The 9906-nt window shown below is 70.2% G+C and overlaps 2 protein-coding genes across 2 annotated transcripts in view; one reads left to right on the top strand and one right to left on the bottom strand.

Annotated features, from left to right (window-relative positions):
* The first annotated feature begins 1686 nt into the window (after positions 1-1686).
* On the top strand, positions 1687-8507 carry HAP1 (huntingtin associated protein 1). The gene is made up of 15 exons (XM_026071205.1): positions 1687-1786; positions 3557-3633; positions 3752-3868; positions 3947-4047; positions 4175-4283; positions 4492-4570; positions 4712-4842; positions 4932-5006; positions 5095-5232; positions 5351-5418; positions 5496-5667; positions 5873-6176; positions 6311-6529; positions 7083-7185; positions 8207-8507. The coding sequence occupies exons 1-15, from the start codon at positions 1687-1689 to the stop codon at positions 8505-8507; spliced, it is 2094 nt and encodes a 697-aa protein (XP_025926990.1).
* A 1067-nt stretch (positions 8508-9574) lies between these two features.
* Positions 9575-9906, bottom strand: part of LOC112968713 (gastrin/cholecystokinin-like peptide) — a 695-nt gene continuing 363 nt past the window's right edge. Inside the window, exon 2 of the mRNA XM_026071206.1 lies at positions 9575-9690. Coding sequence (XP_025926991.1) covers positions 9575-9690 — 116 coding nt within the window. The remainder of the gene's footprint in view (positions 9691-9906) is intronic.

Here is a 9906-nt window from a genome sequence, read left to right on the forward strand (position 1 = left end):
GTGCCCAGATGAGCTCGGGGGGTCCCTGGGGAGGGACCCGGGCACGTAGCCTGGGACGGGGCAGGGGACAGGGCTTCTCGTGGGGAAGGACCCGGGGCTGGGCACAGCCACCTCCCCACGAGCCCCGGGCCAGCGCAGGGCCCGGCGCCTTGAGCTCTTGAACCCCCCCTGGAGAAACCTCAGTACAAGGAGGAGGGAGAGGGCTGGGGCTCAGGATTCCCGGGCCCGATCCCCAGCTCCGGGAGGGGTCTGGGTGTAGCAGGACGTGGTGTGGGGTCAGCAGCCTGGGCGCTGCGGGAGGCCAGTGTGGTCCGGCGGGTGGGAGTCCAGCAAGCAAATAAAGCATCGTGCGTCGCTGAGGGGCAGCTCCAGCCCCAGCCTCACTGGTTCTCTGACTAGTTCAATAACAACCCGCAAACGCTCGGGGGGGGGCAGGCGATGAGGGCAGGCGATGGGGGCGGGCAGCATGTATTTGTCCGCATTACTGGCGTCACACTAGAGAACTGACCCGCTCGGTGCACTGTGGCTCTGCCCGGCCCCGTGGGCCCCTGCCCTCCCGCCGTGACGCTTGTGCTACGTGCTAGCCAGCTCCTGTATAATTTAAGCCCAGCATTATTTATTTAGCTCGCTCTGCTTCTGCTGCCCCTGTGTGGAGGAACGGGGGGTGCCAGGCAAGGGGTGCAGGGCACTGCGGACAGGGCGCGGGGGGACGTGCTTTTGGGTCAGCTCCCAGCCTCCGCCTCCAGCCCCTCTCCTCCGCAGAGCCATCCCTGCTTGGCTGACGATGGCAGGGGAGACCCCGATGTGGGGGCAGGCTCGGGGTGGAGGAGCGAGGCTGGCCAGGCGAAGGGCAGGGGAGCTGTGGACCCCAGCCCTGCGCACGAACTGGGTTTGGTGTGAGGGACCCCGAATCTCCCCTTGCCCCTTGTAGGGGGCAGAAGCTGCTGTCTGTGCATCTGGGGGCAGCCCCCAAAGCAGCTGTGATCCCTCAGTGTCTCCCCCCGACAGTCAGGGCTGGGCACCATCCAGGAGGTCCAGAGTCCCCCCATGTGGCTGGGCCGGGAGATGGGACGCAGAGCCCAGCCGTGCTGGCACCCTGGGGCTGAGCGTGGCCTCATGGAGAGCGTGTGCCCAGGGTGCCCTGATGGGGAGCCTGGTCCTGGGGTGCCTGGTGGGGAGCGTGTCCCTGGAGTGCCCTAATGGGAATTCCAGTCCTAGGGTGCCCTGATAGGGAGCCTGGTCGTGGGGTGCCCTGGTAGGGAGCGTGTCTCCAGGGAGCCGTAATGGGGACCCCAGTCCTGGGGTGCCCTGGTGAGGAGTGTGTCCTTGGGGTACCCTAATGGTGATCCCAATCCTGGGGTGCCCGATGGGGAGCGTGTCCCCAAGGATCCCTAATGGGGATCCCAGTCCTGGGGTGCCCGATGGGGAGCGTGTCCCCGGGGCGCCGGGGGCAGCCGGAGCCCGGTGCGAGCGGCGCTGCGGGGGGAGCGGGGCGGCTCCTCGTCCCGTCCCGTCCCATCCCGTCCCGTCCCGTCCCGTCCCGTCCCCGCCCCCGGCCGCGCAGGGCCGCGCAGGGCCGCGCCGGGCAGGTGCGCGCACACGGGGGCGACCCTATAAAGCGGGGCGGGCGCGCAGGGCTCGGCTCGCTGCGGCGCGGCTCGGCTCGGCTCGGCGCAGCCCCGCGCCATGGAGATCTGGAGCAGCCCCGCCGCCTACGACGAGCTGAACGGGAACGCGGAGCCGGGCGGCGGCGCCGACCCCATCATCGCCCGCGAGCTGGAGGAAGGTGAGCCCGGCTCGGCTCGGCTCGGCTCGGCGCCGCTGCTCCGCTCCGCTCGGTTCGGTTCGCCCGGCGGCTGCCGGCGGAGGTCGTGGGAGGCAGCGCCCAGCGGGCGCGGGGGGCCCCGGCTCGGCCGGTCCCGGTGCTCCGGAGGCCTCGGGGCGGGTGCGAGCCCCCCTTTCCGCCCCGAAGCGGGGCCCTGCGGCTCGGGGGGGCGGCGGTGCCGGCCGGGGCCGCGGTCCTCCGGGTCTGGGAGTCTGGCCCAAGCCCTGCCGTGTCCTGCAAACCTCCCCCCCCCCCCCGGAGCGGGGTCGCCCCTGCTCTGTTTGAGGTGCCCTTGCAGGGTGTGCAGGGTGCAGGGCCCCCCGTTGCGCTGTGCCCGGGCCGTGCATCCCGCATCCCCCCGGATGGGGCGCAGGCTGGGATTGGGAGGGCGCTCAGCGCGTACGTGTTTGCCAGCACCGCAGCCGCCAGCGTCTCCCGGGGGCCTGTGCTCACTCATGCCTTAACGATGCTCATGCTCTAATTATTTCCAATTACGGCTCGGCAGCCTGACGAGGCGCAGTTGGGACCCCTGCGGGGAGCAAGCCCCCGTTGGGGAGGGGAGTGACACCTGACCTGGCCCTGCTCTCCCTGCAGATGTGCCCACTGGCATGGTGGGGCCGTGGTATACAGCGCGTCCGTGTCTGGAGGGTGGCAGGTGGGGGCATTGCCACAGCAACCCACGCGCTGTTTCGTGCCAGAGACCCAGATATCAGTGGGGAGGGCTCTAGCTGGGGGAGAGCCCGCAGCGGCGCTTGCTTGGCCCCTGCTGCGCCGCGGATGCTGCTTGCTGCGGCTGGGGGGGACATGGGGCCACGGCAGCCTGGGCGAGGGGAAGCGTTTCGGGGCTGGGCTCTGCCCTTCTGATGCAAGACATGGGACGTGGAGATCCAGCCCTGCGCTGAGCCGGCAGGGATCTCTCGGGGTAACCCGCACGTGCCCCGTCCCTTTGCTCCCAGCTGCCGGAGCATGCTGTGACTCATATGCTGGGAGCCAGGCTGAGGACTGCTAACACTCACTGCAGTTGTGAGCTGGGCTGGGCTGGATCCCTGTGCTTCAGCTCTGCCTTGGCTGGCGTCTCCGTAGGGAAACTAGGGCAGCACTGGCTAGGGGAGATTCGGGGGAGGGAGGCTGGAGACGGATTGGAGGCGATAGTGCCTCAGCCCAGCTCCGCAGTGTCACCGATTCCTGTTTACGCCAGAGTTTCCAGCCTGGCTTTTTGCTGGAGATGTCGCCTCCAATCCTGTCCCTGCAGCCTGCGTTTTTCCATCCCCTCCTTCCCATCTGTGTGACGTCCAGCGGCCGGGCTGGTGCCCAAGGAGGGACATGGTGTCGGGGAGGGGAGCTCAGCGTGTTTCCCCTTGCCCCGAGGGGGGGGCAAGGCAGGAGCACGGCCCGTTTGCCGTCGTGCTATTACCCAGGGCCACAAGAGCATCGCTGCCCGCTCTGGCCGCACTCCCGGTCTCTGCTCCGTTGCACCGAGGCTGCCGCTGCCGTGCAAATTAAGGGTCCTTCTCAGCGAGCAGCACGGAGCCTCTGTGCAGCCTGCAGCGGCCGTCCCTGATGTCCTTCCCCTGCAAGCCCAGGTGGGACCGCGAAGGCAGATGGGGAAACGGTGGCACCGGGCAGGCGTAGCCGCAGCTCACTGCATCCGTCCTCTGCCGCGGCCCCAGCACGGGGCTGCCTGAGCTGGGGCGCCGGGGGGGTGCTGATCCTTTGCCCTTGCTCCTGCAGTCCTGTGTGCCGAGCGGGTTGGCAGGATCACCAAGACCTACCACGACATCGATGCTGTCACCAACCTGCTGGAAGAGGTAACGCTGGGTGCCTGGGCTCGGGGCCGTGGGGACGTGCGGGTGGGCGAGGGGCACCGGGGCCAAGAAGCGGGGGGCTCTCGACTGACGCAAACCTGCGCCCCCCCCCCCCCCGCAGAAAGAGCGGGACCTGGAGCTGGCGGCGCGCATCGGGCAGTCCCTGCTGAAGCAGAACCGGAGCCTGACGGAGCGCAACGAGCTGCTGGAGGAGCAGCTGGAGCTGGCCAAGGAGGAGGTAACGGGGCGCCGGCGCGGGGCCACGGGGCGGCCGCGTGGCCCATCCGCTGGGCGCTCACACCCCGTCCCTGTGCAGATCGCGCAGCTGCGCCACGAGGTCTCCATGCGGGACGACCTGCTCCACTTCTACACCACGACGACAGAGGAGAGTGAGCCCGGATCCGCTGCCTCCACGCCGTGAGTGCGCCAGGGTCCCTCCGCGCCCCTCTCCCCGGGGCTGGTGGTCCCTTGCCTTCCGCGGGGCTCACGGGGCTGCCCCATCCTGCTGCGCTGCGGGTGCTCAGCACCCTCCCCGCATCCCCAGGCTGCGCCGGCAAGGGTCCTCGCCGTCCCTGCAGCAGTACTTCCAGTACGACGTCCTACAGCAGAAGCTCAAGGGCCTGGAGGAGGAGAACCAGAAGCTTCGCCTGGAGGTGAGGGGGGGATGCGGGGCACCCGGCGGGATGTGCCGTGGCCCCAGCGCCCTCTCCATGCCCGTCCCTGCCCCGCTTGCTGCGGGGAGCCGGTGCAAAGGGGACCAGGGTGCCAGCTGGGGAGCCCCAAAGGGATTTGGCCAGTGACGGCCCCGGGGAGGCTGGTGCCAGCTGCTGGCCACGCTCAGCCCTTGTCCCTCTCTCCCAGGCCACCAACATTGTCACCGAGACCTGTCGCTACGAGGACCAGGAGCAGCAGCTGATGATCAACTGCGTGGAGCAGTTCTGTACGTGGGCTTGGGCATCTCCTGCCCGTGACGGGCCGCGGGAGCGCGCGGGGTCGGCACACGCTGCCCTGCGAGGGCCGGGGCTGCCCAGCGTCGCGGCGTGGCCCGGGCGGTGACGGCCCCCCCCCGTGCCCTCCCCAGCCGAAGCCAGCCGGCAGGTCACCTACCTCTCAGAGGAGCTGGCCCGCAAGACGGAGGACACGGCCCGGCAGCAGGAGGAGATCAGCCAGCTGCTGGCGCAGGTGGTGGACCTGCAGCAGAAGTGCCGCACGGTGAGCGCCCCCTCCCCGCTCGGCCCCCGCGCCGGCCCCGTGCCGGCGGAGCCGCGGGGCGCAGCGCCCTGACCTGCTCCCGCCCGCAGTACGGCTCGGAGGTGGAGGAGCTCCAGCAGCACCTGGCCGCGGCCAAGGAGATGAAGCAGCAGCTGCAAACAGAGGTGAGATGGGGCCCCCACGCCGCCCCACGACGGGCGCCGGGCTGGGGGGGGGCCGTGCCCTGCCCTGAGCCCGGCCTGCGCCCCGCAGCTGCGGGACCTGCGGGAGAAGTACGCGGAGTGCGGCGGGATGCTGCAGGAAGCCCGGGAGGAGGTGAAGAGCCTGCGCAGCCGCAGCCTGCCCAACAGCGCCGTGGGCCGCTACGGCGCGCCCAGCCTCCTGCCCCTGGTGAGCGCCGGGGCTCGGCGGCGGGGGCTCCGCTGCGGCGCCCGTCCCGCGCGCTGAGCGGGCGGCCGCGCGGCACCGGCTCCCCCGCGCCTCTGACACCGGTCCCCTGCGTCCCCAGGACTCGCTGGCGGCCGAGATCAAAGGGACGATGAGGAAGGGGGCGGACGGCTCCTCCTCGGACTACAAGTGAGTGCCGGCGGCCGGGGGTCCCTGGGGAGGGCCAGCGCGGAGGTGCCGGCTCCATCCCCGCATCCCTCCTCCAGGAGCTGCCTGCGGGTCTTCGAGACGGTGAAAGCCGTGAACCAGGCAGCCAGAGCGAGGTCGTGCTCCGAGTCGCCCCGCCACGCGCCCGGCTCCAAGCAGCCGTCGGCGGCGCCCTCGGGGGGGGCCAGCACCCCCCGCACCAGCTGCTACGGCTCCGACAGCGCCAGCCTGGCGCCGGAGCCCCCAACGAGCGGCCGGTGAGTGTGGGGAGGCAGCTGGGGCCTTTGCATGGGGTCGGTGGAGCGATGTTAATCCCGGCGGAGCAGGGTTGATGGGGCGGCGTGGGAGGCAGGGCGACGCGGCACAGCCAGCGCGGGGTGGGGGGAACCACTGCAGCGCCGAGCGCCCTAACACCGCGCGCTCCGGCAGGGGCGAGGAGGCCGGGGAGGAGCACCGGGCTGCCCCGGGCCGGCACGACCTGGAGGCAGCGGTGCAGCGGCTGTCGGCGCGCCAGGAGAGCCATGCCTCGGAGCGCTCCTTCTTCGAGACGGAGCGGGAGCACAAGCTGCGGCGGCTGAGGGAGGTGGAGAGCTCCAGCGGCTTCCTCACCCCCAACGAGAGCGTCGTCTCCACCGGCACCAACTGCTCGGGCGGCTCGGAGCACACCGCCGGCTCCGGCTTCTCCCTGGGCTCCCTCTCCTGCCTGCCCGACAAGCTGCAGATCGTGAAGCCCCTGGAAGGTGAGGGGGGACGGATGCGATCCTGGGGGAGACGGATGCAATCCTGGAGGGGAGAAGCGGGGCCGTGCGGGAGCAGCCGGAGCTGGCGTTCCCGTGGTGCCGGCTGACCCCGCGGCTGTGTCCCCCCCCTCCAGGCTCCGTGACGCTCCACCACTGGCAGCAGCTGGCGCGGCCCGACCTGGGCGGCATCCTCGTGCCGCGGCCCGGGGTGCTCACCAAAGACTTCCGGCAGCTGGACGTCGACCTGGAGGAGGTCTACAACCTGGGCGACCTGGAGGAGGACGACGTGGACGCCGGCTCCTTCCAGCTGCTCCCTACCTCAACGCCCGCCACGGCCAAGGAGCGCCCCGGCGGTGAGCGCGGGGCCGGGGGGCGGCGGGCACCTGGCACCCCCCCGCGCTCCTGCCCCGGCTTTGCCTGTGCACCCCGTGCTCCTCGCGCCCCCCCCCCGCTGTCCTGCCTCACGGCGTTGGCCTGTCCCTTCTGTCTGTCCATCCCCCATGCGGATGCTCCGTCTGTCCGACCTCACACGGCAGTGGCACGAGGCATCTCTCCCGCACCCCCCAGCTGGGCAGCGCTCCCGGCAGCGCCTGGCTTTTCACCCCGGGCGAGCCATGGACCGGGTGCATGGAAAGGACGGGATGTCAGCTCTGGCTCCGGTGCGGGAACGCAGCACCCTCCTCCGAGCAAGCACCGCTCCAAAATGCAGCTGGATCCTGGGGATGCCGGGACTGTGCCCCACATCCCCACTCCCTGCATGCAGGTTCCCCCTTCCCTGCATGCAGGTCCCGGCCGGCTGTGCCAGCTCGCTCCCCGCCGGGCTCTGGTCCTATGCGCCCGGAGAGATGCTCTCTGCGCCCGTGTGTCGCCCCGCTCCGATAACCCGCTGTCTCCTGTCCCTTCCAGTGTTCCTCTCTGCTAACAACCTCCCCCAGACCCCGTCCACCTTCACCATCACCACCTGCCACATCTTCCACCCCACCACCGAGATCACCACGGTGACACCCAGGTAAGGCGGGTGCTCGCGCCGCTGCCTGCACCGCCCCGGCCCTGCGCCCCGCTCGCCCCTTGCCTCCCTCGCTGCTGCCGGAGGAAGCCGCCGTCCCGGGGCCGCCCGACGCTCTGACAGGCCGGACACGTCCTTATGTGCGCAGCCCCCAACCTTGCTGCTGGAGCTGCGCCCGCCTTCGTCCCCGGCAGCCGGGGGGTGCGCGGCTTTTGAGGCTGCAGCGCCTTGATGGGAAGAAGGGACTGGCTCGGTGCAGACGGTGATGGACTTGCGCTGGGGCGGAAGCAGCGTTTGCTCCGGTTGCTGGCAGGGAGGCGCCTTTCCTGGGAGCTGACATGGATTTTTGCTTCCTCCTCCTCCTCTTCCTCCCTTAACCGGTGCAGCGGACAGGAGTTTTTCCCAGTCCCCGAGCAGCAGACGTGCTGCAGGAGCAAACCCTGCCCTCTGCACGCTGCTCCCGTGCCGTGGGGCCGGGGCTGCCCCTTCCCTGCTTGCCCTCGCGGCTGGGGGCTGCTCGCAGGCTTGTTTCCAGTTCCCCCCATGGCACTGGCCCTGCCAAACCTCCTGCTTCCCTCTCACTGCCGCTCTGAGCAAGGAAACGGGGCTCCTTAATGAACAAGTGCCTGAACGAGCCCCTCAGCACGGAGATGGTGCGAGCTGGCGTCCACTGCACGCTGTTAGGTGTTGCATTTGTGCACAACGCTGCAGGGCAGCAACCGTGACCCAGCACCGCCACGGCTGCATGCCCCGATGTACCTGACGTTCCCTGGGTGAACCCGGAGCTGGTGCAAGCGTCGGGGGGCATGGGGCCAGCATGGGGGGGGTGCAGCCTCTTTCAAAGCTCGTTAGGTAAATGAGCGTGCGGGAAGGAGGAGAGCCGGTCCTTGCACTGCTGGGGGCAAGGACTGGTGCGAGAACCCAGCCGGCTCCCACAGCAGCATCCCCCTGTGGGGCCGGGCTCTGCTGACCCCCACCTTGCCCTGCTGACCCCCCCCCCCTCCCTGCTCTCTCTTCCCTCCAGCCTGTACAACGCAGTCGTGCCTTCTTGTGGGCCCTTTGCGGGGCTGAGCGGCGGCAGCCCCCCGCCGGAGCCGGCGCGCCCGTGCCCGCCGGGCGCCCCGCTGGGACTCGTCACGCTGCTGCTGGCGCAGGGCATCTCCGCCTCAGCTCCGGGCTCCCCGCGGCAGGAGCGGCCCCCGCCCCGGAGCAGCGTCTTCAGCTTGAACCTGGTGGAGAAGCTGCGGCGCCTGGGGCTGGACAAAGTGGTGGCCAGAGCGGAGACATCCTACGCGCAAGGAGCGCATGGGGACGGGCTGACGTGACGGCAAGCTCAGGATGAGACGTGTCCCGCGCCCCCGCTCCCTCCCTCCAGCCTCTCCGTCTCCTTCCATCCGCTGGGACGTGGAGCCGGGGCCAGCGTGCCAGCCTTGCTTCCCGCAGCCCCGACTCCCTCGGCGCAGGGGCTCGGGCTGCGCTCGGGGCTGCTCGGATGCTCCCCGGGGCCGGGGCAGCTTTCGCAGCCGCCCGCCTGCAGTTTTTCTCAGGGAAAGCAGCCCGGCTCCCAGCTGGCGGCAGTGGGATGCCACGAGCCGCGGGGACGATGCCAGCGGGGCTGCGGACTGGTCTCAGGAGCCCCCCTGTAGCAATAAGGACTGTTCCTGCTCCCCCACGGCCCTGCCGAGGGGCAACTCTCACACCCGGCTGCAGCGAGGGGCAATGCTCGGCCAAGACCCAGGGGACACGCAGCAGCCCCAGCTCGGCAGCCAGGCTGGACTCACGTGCCCGGGGATGAGACGGCTTTTCACGGGCACTGGGACCTAGGGCAGCACCTGGGCTGTCTTTTAAAGAAAAATGTTAATTTTTTTCTTTTTAAACTCTTTTTCTGCCCAGTAAGTAGAAGCGCGAAGGAAAGCCTCCCCTGCTCAGGCGACGCCGTGGGCGCTGTGGCCCCGGGCTCGCGTTTCGCTCCGCGTAGCTGTTGCCTGCGGGTTTGCTCCCGCCGGTGCATCCCTCACCCCAGGCTCTGCCCTGTCCAATAAACGTGACCACGTGAAGCAGCTCCCGCACGCTGTGTCTGCAGCCGTCTGGCCTTTCCCCTCGTGTCCCTGCCTGCTACTTCGCGGGGGGGGGTGAATCCTGCCAGCCCCAGCTCTGCTCCTCGGGGTGGGCTGGGATTTCCCAGCGGGACCAGGGACCCCGCACTGAGCCGGGACCCCGCACTGAGCTGGGACCCCGCTCGCTCTCCGTGCCCATGGCAGAGCAAGGCTTTTCCTAGAAAAATCGCAAGCAGCGGGGCTGGAGCACCAAAGCTTTATTGCAGGAAGATGCATGCACTGAGCATGCTCGTGCTCTGCAGCTCCGGGCGCAACAGCACCGGCCGGCCCGGCAGCTAGGCGACGCCGGCCAAGTCTTCGGCGCTGCGGCGGCCGAAGTCCATCCAGCCAGGGTAGTAGTAGAGGTCGTGCAGGGCCTCGCTGCCCTCGTCGCCGTGGTGGGTGCTCAGCTCTGCGGGGGCAAAGGGGCTGCTCAGAGCCGCCCGGGCCCGGTGGTGGTGCTGGGGGTGGCGGCGCTGGGGGCGGCGGGGCCCGGCGGTACCTGCGAGCAGGTGCGGCAGGAGGTGGGGGACGAGGTGCTGCTGCTCCGGCTGGTCCCGGTCCCGGTCCAGGTCGCGGTCCCGGCGCGGGGCGGCGGCGCGGGGCCAACGCGGCGTCTCGGTGGCCG

The sequence above is a fragment of the Apteryx rowi genome, unplaced genomic scaffold (genome assembly GCF_003343035.1).
Source record: "Apteryx rowi isolate R43461 unplaced genomic scaffold, aptRow1 scaffold_323, whole genome shotgun sequence".
Classification (NCBI taxonomy): Eukaryota; Metazoa; Chordata; class Aves; order Apterygiformes; family Apterygidae; genus Apteryx; species Apteryx rowi.

What these genes read in the sequence shown, in the direction of transcription:
- HAP1 (XM_026071205.1), top strand. Translation starts at nt 1,687, where the DNA reads ATGGAGATCTGGAGCAGCCCCGCCGCCTACGACGAGCTGAACGGGAAC. An exon ending in GGATCCGCTGCCTCCACGCC is followed by an intron (nt 4,048 to 4,174) that starts GTGAGTGCGCCA and finishes CCGCATCCCCAG; the next exon opens with GCTGCGCCGGCAAGGGTCCT. An exon ending in TGCAGCAGAAGTGCCGCACG is followed by an intron (nt 4,843 to 4,931) that starts GTGAGCGCCCCC and finishes TCCCGCCCGCAG; the next exon opens with TACGGCTCGGAGGTGGAGGA.